Raw genomic sequence first — 15,739 nt, 5'->3', positions numbered from 1 at the left:
AAAAAAAATCAGATGCTTCCAAACACATGACATAATTATGTAGGCAGTCTAGAACGGTTAAAAAGCATAGTAATCTTAGTGTATGTAAACTTTTGACTTTGCAGTAAAGTAATAAAAATGCATTAAAACATTCTCTCTCTCTCTCATTATTCTGGCATTTGGCAAATATTAAAAATGATGGTAATCCTAATTGACCTTAAACGGGAAAGGTTTATTCTGATTTCATGTCAGATATTGAGAAAAACATGCATAAACAGGTGCTTCTCACAAAATTAGAATATCATCAAAAAGTTAATTTATTTCAGTTCTTCAATACAAAAAGTGAAACTCGTATTATATAGAGTCATTACAAACCGTGATCTATTTCAAGTGTTTATTTATGTTAATGTTGATGATTATGGTTTACAGCCAATGAAAACACAAAAGTCATTATTAAAGTAAATTAGAATAATTAACAAAAAACATCTGCAAAGGCTTCCTACGCATTTAAAAAGGCCTCTTAGTCTGTTTCAGTAGGCTCCCCAATCATGGGGAACACTGCTGACTTGACAGATGTCCAGAAGGCAGTTATTGACACACTCCACAAGGAGGGTAAGCCACAAAAGGTCATTGCTAAAGAAGCTGGCTGTTCACAGAGTGCTGTATCCAAGCATATTAATGGAAAGTTGAGTGGAAGGAAAAAGTGTGATAGAAAAAAGTGCACAAGCAACTGAGATAACTGCAGTCTTGAAAGGATTGTTAAGAAAAGGCCATTCAAAAATTAGGGGGAGATCATTAAATTAGAATACACCAGCTTGAAAAATTATTCTAAAGTCCGAAATGTTGGCCTACTGAAATGTATGTTCAGTAAATGCTCTCGATACTTGGTCGGGGCTCCTTTTGCATCAATTACTGCGTCAATGCGGCGTGGCATGGAGAGGATCAGCCTGTGGCACTGCTGAGGTGTTATGAAAGCAGCCTTCAGTTAGTCTGTATTGTTGGGGCTGGTATCTCTCATCTTCCTCTTGACAATACCCCATAGTTTCTCTATGAGGTTAAGGTCAGGCGAGTTTGCTGGCCAATCTTGTTTTTAAACCAGGTATTGGCACTTTTGGCAGTGTGGACAGGTGCCAAGTCCTGCTGAAGAATGAAATTTCCATCTCCAAAAAGCTTATTGGCAGAGGGAAGCATGAAGTGCTCTAAAATTTCCTGGTAGACGGCTGCACTGACTTTGGTCTTCATAAAACAGTGGACCTACACCAGCAGATGACATGGCTCCCCAAACATCACTGATTGTGGAAACTTCACACTAGACCTCCAGCAGCTTCGACTGTGTGCCTTTCCACTCTTCCTCCGGACTCTGGGACCTTGATTTTCAAATTAAATGCAAAATTTACTTTCATCTGAAAACAACACCTTGGACCACTGAGCATCAGTCCAGGTCTTTTTCTCCTCGGCCCAGGTAAGATGCTTCTGGCGTTGTCTATTGGTCATGGGTGGCTTGATACAAGGAATGCGACACTTATAGCCCATGTCCTGTGTGGTGGCTCTTGAAGCAATGACTCCAGCAGCAGTCCACTCCTTCTGAATCTCCCCCAAATTTCTGAATAGCCTTTTATTAACAATCCATTCACGGCTGCGGTTAACCCTGTTGCTTGTGCACCTTTTTCTACCACACTTTTTCCTTCCACTCAACTTTCCATTAAAATGCTTGGATACAGCACTCTGAACAGCCAGCTTCTTTAGCAATGACCTTTTGTGGCTTCCCTTCCTTGTGGAGTGTGTCAAAAACTGCCTTATGGACATCTGTCAAGTCAGCAGTCTTCTCCATGATTGTGGAGCCTACTGAAACAGACTAAGGGACCTTTTTAAATGCGTAGGAAGCCTTTGCATGTATTTTTTGTTAATTATTCTAATTTATTGAGATAATGACTTGTGTTTGCATTGGCTGTAAGCCATAATCATCAGCATTAATAGAAATAAACACTTGAAATATATGACTCAGCTTGTAATGACTCCATATGTGAGTTTCACTTTTTGGATTGAAGGACTGAAATAAATTTATTTTTTGATGATATTCTAATTTTGTGAGAAGCACCTGTATGTCTTTTTATATAGGGTATGTAAACTTCTGGTTTCAACTGTATATCTCAATGTGGACTGATATTCGTTATGACAGCGCAGGTGCCCCTGCATGAGTCCCCTTCCTTCTCTCAGCAGGGAAGTCGGCGTGTTCACTCCCCATGCTGCTCCGGTGCCCGCAGTCTGTCTCCTCCCCGGGCCTGCGCACGGCACAAAGGTCTCCTGGAAGAGTGTTTAGGGCGCACCCTCCCTGCTTCTAAAAGGTGCGTGTGCCTGTTTCTGAAAATGTTCCCAGTCCTCCGGTATGCACCGAGTATCGTGGGAGCTCGAGTGACATATTTGGGTGCCCGTTGCTGCATGTTTTGTGGCTGTTAGACAGCCACAAAACGTGGGGATTGCCCGTGCTTGTCAGGCAATCCCTGCATGTTTTGTGGCTAACAACTGCGAAGCATGCGGCCACGGGACCCCAACATGTCACTCGAGTATTCGCGATACTCTGTGCATACCCGCGCACCCTTGGCAAACTCAAGTAACGAGCAATTGCACTCATCATTAATTAGGATTCTTCAATGGATGATTCTTTCACTCTGGAACAGGGACCCCAGATGTTTAGACAATTAGATATGCAAAACAGGGAAGACTTTGAAATCCCTTACTGGAGGCTAAACAAAAGGAATGTTTCCTGGCCAGGTCCATGGAGAGTTCAAAGTCTGATAACTATTACAACAGATGTAAAACCAATAGGATGGGAGGCACACCTAGGCAACTCAATTCTTTCAGGGACTATGGCACTCTGCAATGAGCGAGATTTACACAATTATAAACTGACTGCAGTAAAAATGGCCTTGAAGGAAGTTTGGCAGTGAACTGGTAGAAACAAATGAACTGATAATGTCAGACAACAGTACAGCAGCGTCCCATTTAAGTCACCAGGGGGAAATCAGGTCAAGATTCATTATGTCAAAGACCGAAAAGAGCTTGAATTGCTCCTCCCTTGAAGGGGACAGATAATCTTCTCTCTGAGTAATCACTAGCTGAATCAGAAGGAGTTAGTATTAAATCAGAGATTTTTAAGTCAGATTACCTCCACATGGAATCTTCCAGAGATAGATCTTTTTGCAACTTGGGGGAATTGTCAGGTAGACTCTTTCTTCTATAAATACCAGGTAAATCGCTTTGTTAGGTGGAGGCTCTTAAGAAGCAGAATTTTGGCTCAGGCTATGCCTTTCCTCCATTATCCCCAATTCAAGGAGTATCAACGAAGATCAAGGAGGAGTGTGCCAGGGTCATCTTGATTGTTACCTTTTGGCCCAGGATGGCATATTTTCCATGGCTGAGGACTAGTTGTGACTAAAGCTCAAGGTCTTCATATGACAGTCTGGAACATTAGAGGACATTCTAGCTTCTACTTCTAATAAGTTGGGATGTCACTGTCACAACACTGTTGTAGGATATCCTGGGGATAGGGACTCCTTCCCTATCCCTAAAGCTAGGGATGCCCCAGCTATTTCTGCTCCCTGGGCTACTTCTAATGGTGAAGTCGCCAGGGCCACGTGCATTGCTGAGCTCCTAAATCAGCCCTTACCTGTGTCCTCTCTCACTCAGGAAAGTGGGGAGTAGTCATGTGTAAGAATACACAAATCAGACTAACAAAGGAAGATGTACAGGTATAAATGAAAATACCAATCATACAAATATGCAGTTACAAACAACAGAGTGGAACACCGAGAAGTAAAGGAAGGAAAAACGAAATAGAGGATGAGGATAAGAACACAGACAAATCACCAAGTAACAGTCTTTAGAACAACACTCTTAAAGCCTCCTCAAATAATCAAAACCTCCAATTCCAAAACCAGGCAGTATGAAACTAACACTGGCAATCCCAGATTGCCAGATGTGAGTATATATAAGAGTGGGGTGTGGCAAATACTGAGCAGCTGAGACCATTAATGCAGAAAAGCTCCTGAAGCTCTCAACTGAACAGATTAACCCCTTCACTGCGAGCAGAAACCTGCACTGCTCAATATGATGGTAAAGTGCTTCTAATCAGTGCAGGAGTACGTGAAATCAGACACAGCTGTCTTCTGGCCCCTCTATGTAGCAATAAACCCGTGACAGCCACTTCTCATTTATTCTAAGAGCTGCAATTTTCTAAATGGGACAGGAAACTTCTGGAAAAAGACGAGTCTCTGTGGTATTTGATTTTCTTGAGAAGGGGTTGAATATGGGCCTTTCTACTCTACTCTCTAATATGATAAAAGTTAAGATTTCTGCCTTTTGGCTAAAATATAACCGATCTTCCCTGGATAGTGAGATTTATTAAAGCTTCTTTTAGGTCTAAACCTCCACCAGGACCTAAGATGGGACTTAAATCTAGTCCTTAATGCATTTTCCTAGGGTTTGTTTGAGCTTTTTCAGTCTGACTCCATTACGGTTCTAACTTCAAAATCTGTATCGTTGGAGGTACTTTTCTCAGATGGATTAGTGAATTGCAGGATATTTCTATTAACCCTTCTTTCATTAATTTTCTTCCAGATGAGGTTATTATTAAACTGGATCTGGCCTTACTTCCTAAACAATCTTTTAGAGTCGCTAAGCCCATGGAGATTTTCCTGCTTTTATTTCTTGCCATAACCCAAAGTCTCAGAGTGAGGTGATTTTTCATTCCCCAGATGTTAGAAGTCTTCTTTAATATTCAGGTACACAGCCGAATCCTGGTATGCTTGGCCACCCCCACATCGCTATCCTGGTATGCATGGCACCCTTCATCCCAAATCCTGGAATGCGTGGCACCCCTCATCCCAAATACTGGTATGCGTGGCACCCCTCATCCCCAATCCTGGTATGCATGGCACCCCTCATCCCCAATCCTGGTATGCATGGCACCCCTCACCCCCAATCCCGGTATGCATGGCACCCCCCACCCCCAATCCCGGTATGCATGGCAGCCCTCACCCCCAATCCCGATATGCATGGCACCCCTCATCCTGGTATGCATAGTGCCCCGCATTGCTATCCTGATATGTATGGTACCCCTCATCCCTATTCTGGTATGTATGGCACCACTCACCCCCCAATCCTGGTATGCATGGTCCCCTCAGCCTTTAATACTGGTATGCATGGTCTTCACCCCCAATCCTGGTATGCGTGGTCCCCTCACCCCCCAATCCTGGTATGTGTGGTACCCCTCACCCCCCAATCCTGGTATGCATGGTCCCCTCACCCCCCCAATCCTGGTATGCATGGTCCCCTCAGCCCTCAATACTGGTATGCATGGTCCTCACCCCCCAATCCTGGTATGTGTGGCCTCCTCATCCCTTTCACGCTGTACACACATACAAAAAAATAAACACTTATACTCCCCTTTCTGCCATGTGCTCCAGCGCTGCTGTGTTCTGTTCTGCCGGAGGCCGGGGGAGGACTGCAAATGTGTCTTCAGTAAAATGGCGCCGGATAGCGCTATGCGCATGCGCCGATCCGACGCCTCACTCCTGCCCCGGTCTCCAGCGAAGAGAGGAACCACGGCAACGCTCCTCCCGGTCAGGTAAGTATCTAAGTATGGCGCCAGAGATCGCGGTATGCATTCAGTGTCTACGCTTACTGCGATCTCCGGCGCCATACACACTCCTCTTACCTGTAACGGCTGGATGCCTGCTTCTGTCTGGAGCCAGACTGCGCGGCACGCATCTATAGAGGCTTCAGACAGAGACACGCATCCCCGGTTATATTATAGATATTGACAAAAAAATTGCTGGATTGCTGCGCAGACATATATATATATATATATATATACACACACACACACCGCGTGCAGAATTATTAGGCAACTGAGCATTTTGATCACATGATACTTTTTATACATGTTGTCCTACTCCAAGCTGCATAGGCTTGAGAGCCAACTACCAATTAAGTAAATCTGGTGATGTGCATCTCTGTAATGAGGAGGGGTGTTGTCTAATGACATCAAAATCTATATAAGGTGTGCTTAATTATTAGGCAACTTCCTTTCCTTTGGCAAAATGGGTCAGAAGAGAGATTTGACGGGCTCTGAAAAGTCCAAAATTGTGAGATGTCTTGCAGAGGGATACACCAGTCTTGAAATTTCCAAACTTTTGAAGCGTGATCACCGAACAATCAAGTGTTTCATGGCAAATAGCCAACAGGGTCGCAAGAAGCGTGTTGGCCAAAAAATGCGCAAAATAACTGCCCATGAATTGAGGAAAATCAAGCGTGAAGCTGTCAAGAAGCCATTCGCCACCAGTTTTGCCATATTTCAGAGCTGCAACGTTACTGGAGTATCAAAAAGCACAAGGTGTGCGATACTCAGAGACATGGCCAAGGTAAGGAAGGCTGAAAAACGGCCACCTTTGAACAAGAAACATAAGATAAAACGTCAAAAATGGGCCAAGAAATATCTTAAAACTGATTTTTCAAAGGTTTTATGGACTGATGAAATGAGAGTGACTCTTGATGGGCCAGATGGATGGGCCAGAGGCTGGATCGGTAAAGGGCAGACAGCTCCACTCCGACTCAGACGCCAGCAAGGTGGAGGTGGGGTACTGGTATGGGCTGGTATCATCAAAGATGAACTTGTGGGACCTTTTCGGGTTGAGGATGAAGTGAAGCTCAACTCCTAGACCTACTGCCAGTTTCTGGAAGACAACTTCTTCAAGCAGTGGTACAGGAAGAAGTCGGTATCGTTCAAGAATAACATGATTTTCATGCAGGACAATGCTCCATCATATGAATCCAACTACTCCACAGCGTGGCTGGCCAGTAAAGGTCTAAAAGAAGAAAAAATAATGACATGGCCCCCTTGTTCACCTGATCAGAACCCCATAGAGAACCTGTGGTCCATCATAAAATGTGAGATCTACAGGGAGGGAAAACAGTACACCTCTCGGAACAGTGTCTGGGAGGCTGTGGTGGCTGCTGTAAGCAATGTTGATCGAAAACAGATCAAGCAACTAACAGAATCTATGGATGGAAGGCTATTGAGTGTCATCATAAAGAAAGGTGGCTATATTGATCACTAATTTTTTTGGTTTTTGTTTTTGCATGTCAGAAATGTTTATTTCTAAATTTTGTGCACTGATATTGGTTTACCTGGTGAAAATAAACAAGTGAGATGGGATTATATTTGGTTTTTATTAAGTTGCCTAATAATTCTGCACAGTAATAGTTACCTGCACAAACAGATATCCTCCTAAGATAGCCAAATCTAAAAAAAAAAACACGCCAACTTTCAAAAATATTAAGCTTGGATATTTATGAGTCTTTTGGGTTGATTGAGAACATAGTTGTTGATCAATAATACAAATAATCCTCTAAAATACAACTTGCCTAATAATTCTGCACACAGTGTGTATGTATATATATATATATATATATATATATATACAGTTATATGAAAAAGTTTGGGCACCCCTATTAATCTTAAGCTTAATGTTTTTTAAAAATTGGTGTTTTTGCAACAGCTATTTCAGTTTGATATATGTAATTACTGTTGGACACAGTAATGTTTCTGCCTTGAAATGAGGTTTATTGTACTAACAGAAAGTGTGCAATCTGCATTCAAACCAAATTTGACAGGTGCATAAGTATGGGCACCCTTATCATTTTCTTGTTTTAAATACTCCTACCTACTTTTTACTGACGTACTAAAGCACCTTTTTTGGTTTTGTAACCTCATTGAGCTTTGAACTTCATAGCCAGGTGTATGCAATCATGAGAAAAGCTACTTAAAGTGGCCACTTGCAAGTTGTTCTCCTGTTTGAATCTCCTCTGAAGAGTGGCATCATGGGCTCCTCAAAAGAACTGTCAAATGATCTGAAAACAAAGATTATTCAACATAGTTGTTCAGGGGAAGGATACAAAAAGATGTCTCAGAGATTTAACCTGTCAGTTTCCACTGTGAGGAACATAGTAAGGAAACGGAAGAACACAGGGACAGTTCTTGTTAAGGCCAGAAGTAGCAGGCCAAGAAAAACATCAGAAAGGCTGAGAAGAAGAATGGTGAGATCAGTCAAGGACAATCCTCAGACCACCTCCAGAGAGCTGCAGCATCAACTTTCTGCAGATGGTGTCCCTGTGCATCGGTCAACTATACAACGCACTTTGCACAAGGAGAAGCTGTATGGGAGAGTGATGCGAAAGAAGCCGTTTCTGCAAGCACGCCACAAACAGAGTCGGCTGAGGTATGCAAAAGCACATTTGGAGAAGCCAATTTCTTTTTGGAAGAAGGTCCTGTGGACTGATGAAACCAAGATTGAATTGTTTGGTCATACAAAAAGGCGTTATGCATGGCGGCAAAAAAACACAGCATTCCAAGAAAAACACTTGCTACCCACAGTAAAATTTGGTGGAAGTTCCATCATGCTTTGGGGCTGTGTGGCCAATGCCGGCACCGAAAATCTTGTTAAAGTTGAGGGACGCATGGATTCCACTCAGTATCAGCAGATTCTTGACAATAATGTTCAAGAATCAGTGATAACACAGGGGATGGATCTTTCAGCAATACAATGATCCAAAACACCGCTCCAAATCTACTCAGGCATTCATGCAGAGGAACAATTACAATGTTCTGGAATGGACATCCCAGTCCCCAGACCTGAATATCATTGAACATCTGTGGGATCATTTGAAGAGGGCTGACCATGCTCAGCAACCATCAAACTTAACTGAACTGGAATTGTTTTGTAAAGAGGAATGGTCAAAAATACCTTCATCCAGGATCCAGGAACTCATTAAAAGCTACAGGAAGTGATTAGAGGCTGTTATTTTTGCAAAAGGAGGATCTACTAAATATTAATGTCACTTTTCTGGTGAGGTGCCCATACTTATGCACCTGTCAAATTTTGTTTGAATGCAGATTGCACATTTTCTGTTAGTACAATAAACCTCATTTCAAGGCAGAAACATTACGGTGTCCAACAGTTATTACATATATCAAACTGAAATAGCTGTTGCAAAAACACCAATTTTTAAAAACATTAAGCTTAAGATTAATAGGGGTGCCCAAACTTTTTCATATAACTGTATATATATATATATATATATATATATATATATATATATATATATATATATATATATATATATATATATATATATATATATATATTCAGTAGAAAGTGGCTGGATTGCTGTGCTGATGTTTTTTAGATTTATAGTGACTCAAAATTGTCCGGATTGCTCCGCTGACGTATTTTATGTATATATTCAGTAGAAAGTGGCTGGATTGCTCCGTTGATGTATTTTATACATATATTCACTAAAAAGTGGCTGGATTGCTCTGGTGATGTATTTTATATATAGATTGACTAAAAAGTGGCTGGATTGCTCCGCTCATGTATTTTTTATTATATATATATATAATATAACTCTAAGTAAATCAAACTTCTGTGAAATCAAACTGTCCACTTAGGAAGCAACACTGATTGACAATCAATTTCACATGCTGCTGTGCAAATGGAATCGACAATAGATGGAAATTATTGGCAATTATCAAGACACACTCAATAAAGGAGTGGTTCTGCAGGTGGGGACCGCAGACCACATCTCAGTACCAATGCTTTCTGGCTGATGTTTTGGTCACTTTTGAATGTTGGTTGTGCTTTCACACTCGTGGTAGCATGAGACGGACTCTACAACCCACAGAAGTTGCTCAGGTAGTGTAGCTCATGAAGGTGTGAGCTGTTGCAAGAAGGTTTGCTGTGTCTGTCAGCGTAGTGTCCAGAGGCTGAAGATGCTACCAGGAGACAGGCCAGTACACCAGGAGATGTGGAGGGAGGCGTAGGAGGGCAACAACCCAGCAGCAGGAATGTTACCTCCGCCTTTGTGCAAGGAGGAACAGGAGGAGCAGTGCCAGAGCCCTGCAAAAAGACCTCCAGCAGGCCACAAATGTGCATGTATCTGCACAAACGGTTAAAAACCGAATCCATGAGGGTGGTATGAGGGCCCGACGTCCACAGATTGGGGTTGTGCTCACAGCCCAATACCTTGCAGGACGCTTGGCATTTGCCACAAAACACCAGGATTGGCAAAGTAGCCACTGGTGCCCTGTGCTCTTCACAGATGAAAGCAGGTTCACACTGAGCACATGTGACAGAGTCTGGAGATGCCGTGGAGAACGATCTGCTGCCTGCAACATCCTTCAGCATGACCGGTTTTGCAGTGGGTCAGTAATGGTGTGGGGTGGCATTTCTTTGGAGGGCCGCACAGCCCTCCATGTGATCGCCAGAGGTAGCCTGACTGCCATTAGGTACGGAGATGAGATCCTCAGACCCCTTGTGAGACCATATGCTGTTGAGGTTGGCCCTGGATTCCTCCTAATGAAGGACAATGCCAGACCTCATGTGGTTGGAGCATGTCAGCAAGATGAAGGCATTGAAGCTATGGACTGGCCCGCCCGTTCCCCAGACCTGAAGCCGATTGAGCACATCTGGGACATCATGTCTCGCTCCATCCACCAACGTCACGTTGCACCACAGACTGTCCAGGAGTTGGCGGAAGCTTTAGTCGAGGTCTGGGAGGAGATCCCACAGGAGACCATCCGCAACCTCATGAGGAGCATGCCCAGGCGTTGTAGGGAGGTCGTACAGGCACGTGGAGGCCACACACAATACTGAGCCTCATTTTGACTTGTTTTAAGGACATTACATTAAAGTTGGATCAGCCTGTAGTGTGTTTTTCCACTTTAATTTTCATCAATGGAAATCAAATTTATTAACCAATGGAGGCCTGGATTTGGAGTCACTCCCAAAATTAAAGTGGAAAAAATGGATGTGGATATGGTAAAGCGACAAACTTGACTGAATGTGGAGGTAGACACGTAACACTGTCTCTTAATAAATGAACCCGAAATTTAAAGCGTCATAAACTTACCTGGAGTCCATAAAGAAAACTCAGATCATTCGGCATAAAGGTAAAAAAAATACAAAGTTGCATCACAGTCCGTAAATCGGTCGGGATCCGGCCACTCAGAAATCGGCACACACAGTTCAGCACATCACATGGGAGCTCCTCTCTGGAGCAGGTTTTCTCCCGACACTGACCAACACCTTAGTGTAAAGGCTGGCTATTTAAAGCCCAGACCGCTCCCTCGATTGGAGATATGGTGGATAGCATCCTGCCCTGCACTTCCCCATCCACTAAAAACATGGCCCTTGTAAACATGGGCCGTTAACCCTCTCTGCACCTAATTGTGCAGGAAAAACTTCCATGTTTCACATCACTGAGGCTAACAGCCTAAGTGAAAAATATCCCAAATCCGGAATCTTGGCCTCCAGGGTCACCATCTCGTCTCTGTCACCCGCAAGGACACACAGGGGGAACTCATCTCCCTTCATACACACTACCAGTGACCTTTGTCACATACACTATTTCAGAATTTTGCTGAAAATGACGTTCAATTTGCAATTGGGTTTTCCACTTGAAAAAGATGCTAGACCAGCATTGAAACGCATTGTGGAAATAAAAACTGTTCAACTCATCTTGGTCCTAAGGTTTCTTTATTACAGCAGCGCAGCCTGATATCATGTTATCGTCCAAATTGGTCAGCTATCCTGGAGGAGAATGTCAGGTGTTCATAGAAGTTGTACCTACACACAACCTGCTCAGGTGAGCACCTTCCTTTTACTTTCCTTTGCAGCTAAAAGGGTATCACCCAATGGTCTTGTGCGCTTTTGTTCCCCTACAGTTCTTCTACTATAGGAACACCAAGATGGCAGAGATGGGTATATTTAGGAAGCCTCTGGTTGCCATGACAAAAGTCTCACCACAATAGCGAAGAGGGAGGGCTAATGGTTACCAGTCCTTTTAAATTCCATTGTCAGAGATTGAGAGCAGCTTTTAAACTGTTAGGGTACGTGCACACGGTAAGGAATGGCTGCGGACTGGATGCAGCGCAAATGCGCTGCATCCCATCTGCAGCGGACAGATGTTACAGCATAGTGGATGGGATTTATACAAATCCCTTGCCCACTATGAGTCTGCGTGCGCCTCCTCCGCTCACCAGCAGAGATGGACATGCGGCGCCAGTAGTCTCCGCAAGAGAAATTCTACCAGTGCAATGTATAGGATACGGTAAATCTGCATGTCTTCAATGAACACATGCGGATTCACCTGCGTGCAGCGCTTTGGACACAAAATAAAGTATACTGTGTTCAAAGTGCTGCCAGAAAGGATCGTCTGCACATACCCTTAAACAGCAACACTCTACACTGGTTGTAATCCTAGTCACAGCACAGACACTTAAAAAGAGAAAGCGCTGCAGTTTACCCTACATACTGTTTTCTATTAATTGTCCTAATTGAAGCAATTTCTGGAGCCATTTTTTTTTATTGAGAAGGTTTGTAATTATTTACATAAATTCTGCAAGCAGGAAAAATAGAATAACAAAAGCCAGAAAAGTAAAATATCCAACTTCACCTAACAAGATATACTGCAAAAATGTAACGGGCGACCACTGCGGAGCACTTTCCTAACAGCTAAATTGCGAATATAAAATAAAAACAAACAAATACTTAGCTCAGACATAGGAGGAAAAGAGCCATTTCTATTGCGCCACATAGCACCGGGATAGACAGAATGGATGTCTGCTCTGATTTAACAGTAAAGGCTACCGCTGATTGCTATGTCATGTCAGCGGACAACAGAAAAATGTTTCGTATCCAATAGGTCAGTATGTTTCTTATTTTACTATAGGCAATTTAAGAGCAAAGATGAGATTATCCACCAGTCCCTTTAACCCATTCATGACCAGAGTATTTTCCGTTTTTGTTTTTCGCTCCCCTTGCTCCCAAAGCCATACATTTTTTATTTTTTGGTCAATATGGTCATGTGAGGGCTTATTTTTTGCGGGAAGAGTTGTACTTCTGAACAACATCACTGGTTTTACAATTTTGTGTACTGGAAAATGGGAAATAAAATTCCAAGTGTGGTGAAATTGCAAAAAAAGTGCAATTTCACAGTTTGTTTTTTTTCCCACGTTCACTGAATACTAAAACTGCGGACCTTCATCGGTGTACAGCATGCTGCAATCAGAAACTGTGACTGGGACAGATGCCCCGGAGGTGTGGTAGCTTAGAAGTGAAATGAATAAATGGGCGCCCACAGGAACAAGCAGCGGATACCGCGTTCCGACCTCCAGGCATCCCATTTATTCATTTCACTTCTAAGCTACCGCACCTCTGGGGCATCTGTCCCAGTCACACCTTCTGATTGCAGCATACTGTACACCGATGAAGGTCCACAGTGACCAAAATGTCTGTTTTTTTTTGTACTTTTTCCTTATTATTAAAAAATTTATGAAAATAACTTGAGTCATATGAGTGCTAAGTTTATGTAAATAACTCCGGGTTTGGCCCCTACTTGAGCACCAACATCCCCCAGGAGTGTAGTAGTTTTTTGCATTGAATGCTAAAACTGAACTGCAATTATTATTCTGCAAGTAATTACGAGTTCGTAGACACCAAACATATATAGGTTCTTTTTTATTTAAGTGGTGAAAAAAAATCCAAAGTTTGATAAAAAAAAAATGGCGCCATTTTACATGACCCGTAGCATCTTTATTTTTCAGGATCTGGGGCCGGGTGAGGGCTTCTTTTTGCACGCCGAGCTGATGTTTTTATTGATATTATTTTGAGGTAGATCCTATTTTTTGATCGCCCGTTATTGCAATGTTGCGGTGACAAAAAAAAATGTAATTCTGATATTTAGATTTTTTTTTCTCGTTACGACGTTTACCGATCGGATTAATTATTTTTTTATATTGATAGATCGGGCGATTCTGAACGCGGCGATACCAAATATGTGTGTTATTTTATTGTTTTATTTTGAATGCGGTGAAAGGGGGGTGATTTAAACTTTTATTTATTTTTTTTAATATTTTTAAAAACATTTTTTTTTTACTTTTTGCTTGCTTCAATAGTCTCCATGGGAGATTAGAAGCAGCACTTGCCTGATCGGCTCTGCTACACAAAGGTGATGAGCAGATCGCTTGTATGTAACAGATTTGTTCACTTGCTATGAGCGGCGAACACTGGGTCAACAGATAAAACAATATAATGCAGATTAACAGAATACATTGTTATTTAAATAAATTAATGGATTTTTTATTTTTTTCCATGCTGGAGTCGACACATTTCTACTGAGTGATTTAACCAAAACTAGGTCCAAATCAAACTACATAGCCTTGTTGAAGTCTGCATTACATGTTAAAAAAAGTCAGAAGCAAATACTGTACCTTCTTTGGTAATGTTCGTATTTCAAGGCACCATGTCAGCAGGTACCGCAAAGAACATTTTTCTGGAATATAATCAGTTATGAATGCCCCTATGAAAAGAAAAACATTGTCAAATTATTTTGATTGATAACTGGCATCAATTTCATGACCAGTAGGAATCTTCGCTCCCAGCTACAAATTGTTGAGAACTAGCCATACAGTCTCCAAGTCAGGATAATCTGCAGCTAAGTGAAAAACATATATATAAGAGTGGGAGTCATGAAAAACCTGTAAATTCCAGTTCTCATTGTTGTCATTAGGTTGTTTTACAACATGTACAATATTGTCAATAGGTTATTTTAGTGCAATTTATGATGATGACTCTGGTTAATGCCAACTATGAGGTTTTTTATGGTTGATTTTTTGTGGGTGTGTGTTTGACTTACAAGTTCCAATATATGTGAAACACAGTACAAGAAGACTTCCTAATATCTAGACTGCCCATGGATCTCCCGACCCAAATTCTACAGCCTCAAAGGCAGAGCTGGGACAAGGTAATTTGGTGCCCTAGGCAGATGAAGCCCCTTCAAACAAGTAAAGGAATGGGTCAAAGACAAAGGCAACAGGACAATTAACTCCCCAGCCCCCACATCCAATGGGTCAAGTAACAAGCTTTGATGACTAATTCCACTAAAATTGTTACAGTTTTCAACAAAAAATACCAGCAAGAGTAAAAAAAAAGTGTGACTTAACAGGGGGTGCAATTATAAAGCTAGATAAAGAATAGTGATGAGCGAGCACTAAAATGCTCGGGTATTCATTACTCGGGTCAAGCAAATTGTAATGCTCGGGTGCTTGCCCCAAGTAACGAGAATAATGTAAGTCAATGGGAAACTTAAGCATTTTTCCAGTGGCCCGGTCTGTACGGGGTCTAAAAATTGGTCAAATTGATGGAAACAGCACTGAAATGGTATGGGAATAGCATGGGGAAGACCACTGAAAGCATCTCTGAATCCCAGGTTGCTACAGTGAACAATGTTGTCAGAGTAGTACGCCACTTTTGCAAAGTGACAATAAAGCATACAAAAACGCCAATAAAATGGATTTTCCTTGAAAAAATGTTAAGAAACATTATTTCCAGGCAAAATAAATAAGAAAAAAAATGCTCATCCACACCTTGGGCTATGTTCACACATAGTGTTTTTACAGGGTTTTTCCACCTTAGCATTGCTTTCAACAGTGAAAAATACATTCACCAGTAAATGTAATTTTACTTTTTTTTCTACCTCATCTGGCCATGTGGTGTGTGAGACATGATCAGACACATCCTGTTTAATTTATGAAGGAAGGACTCTGAAAGTCACAAAGCCTATTTTAACAGAGCTATTAGGCGTCCCTCACTATTTGTAAAGGGCCATTAGGCGGCGCTTGCCATTGTTAGAGGGCTATGTT

At 42.1% G+C, this 15,739-nt stretch overlaps 1 protein-coding gene across 4 annotated transcripts in view; it reads right to left on the bottom strand.

The window, feature by feature from the left end:
- MTRR (5-methyltetrahydrofolate-homocysteine methyltransferase reductase) overlaps nt 1-15,739 on the bottom strand; it is a 432,636-nt gene that overhangs the window by 191,140 nt on the left and 225,757 nt on the right. For all 4 annotated transcript variants that reach the window (XM_073678384.1, XM_073678385.1, XM_073678386.1 and 1 more), the window contains one exon: nt 14,309-14,397. In XM_073678384.1, coding sequence (XP_073534485.1) covers nt 14,309-14,397 — 89 coding nt within the window. The remainder of the gene's footprint in view (nt 1-14,308; nt 14,398-15,739) is intronic.

The sequence above is a fragment of the Phyllobates terribilis genome, unplaced genomic scaffold (genome assembly GCF_046119375.1).
Source record: "Phyllobates terribilis strain yellow unplaced genomic scaffold, ASM4611937v1 Scaffold_4__5_contigs__length_816908805, whole genome shotgun sequence".
Classification (NCBI taxonomy): Eukaryota; Metazoa; Chordata; class Amphibia; order Anura; family Dendrobatidae; genus Phyllobates; species Phyllobates terribilis.
The sequence above is the reverse complement of the archived record's forward strand: the minus strand, read 5'-3'. Positions and strand labels throughout refer to the sequence as shown.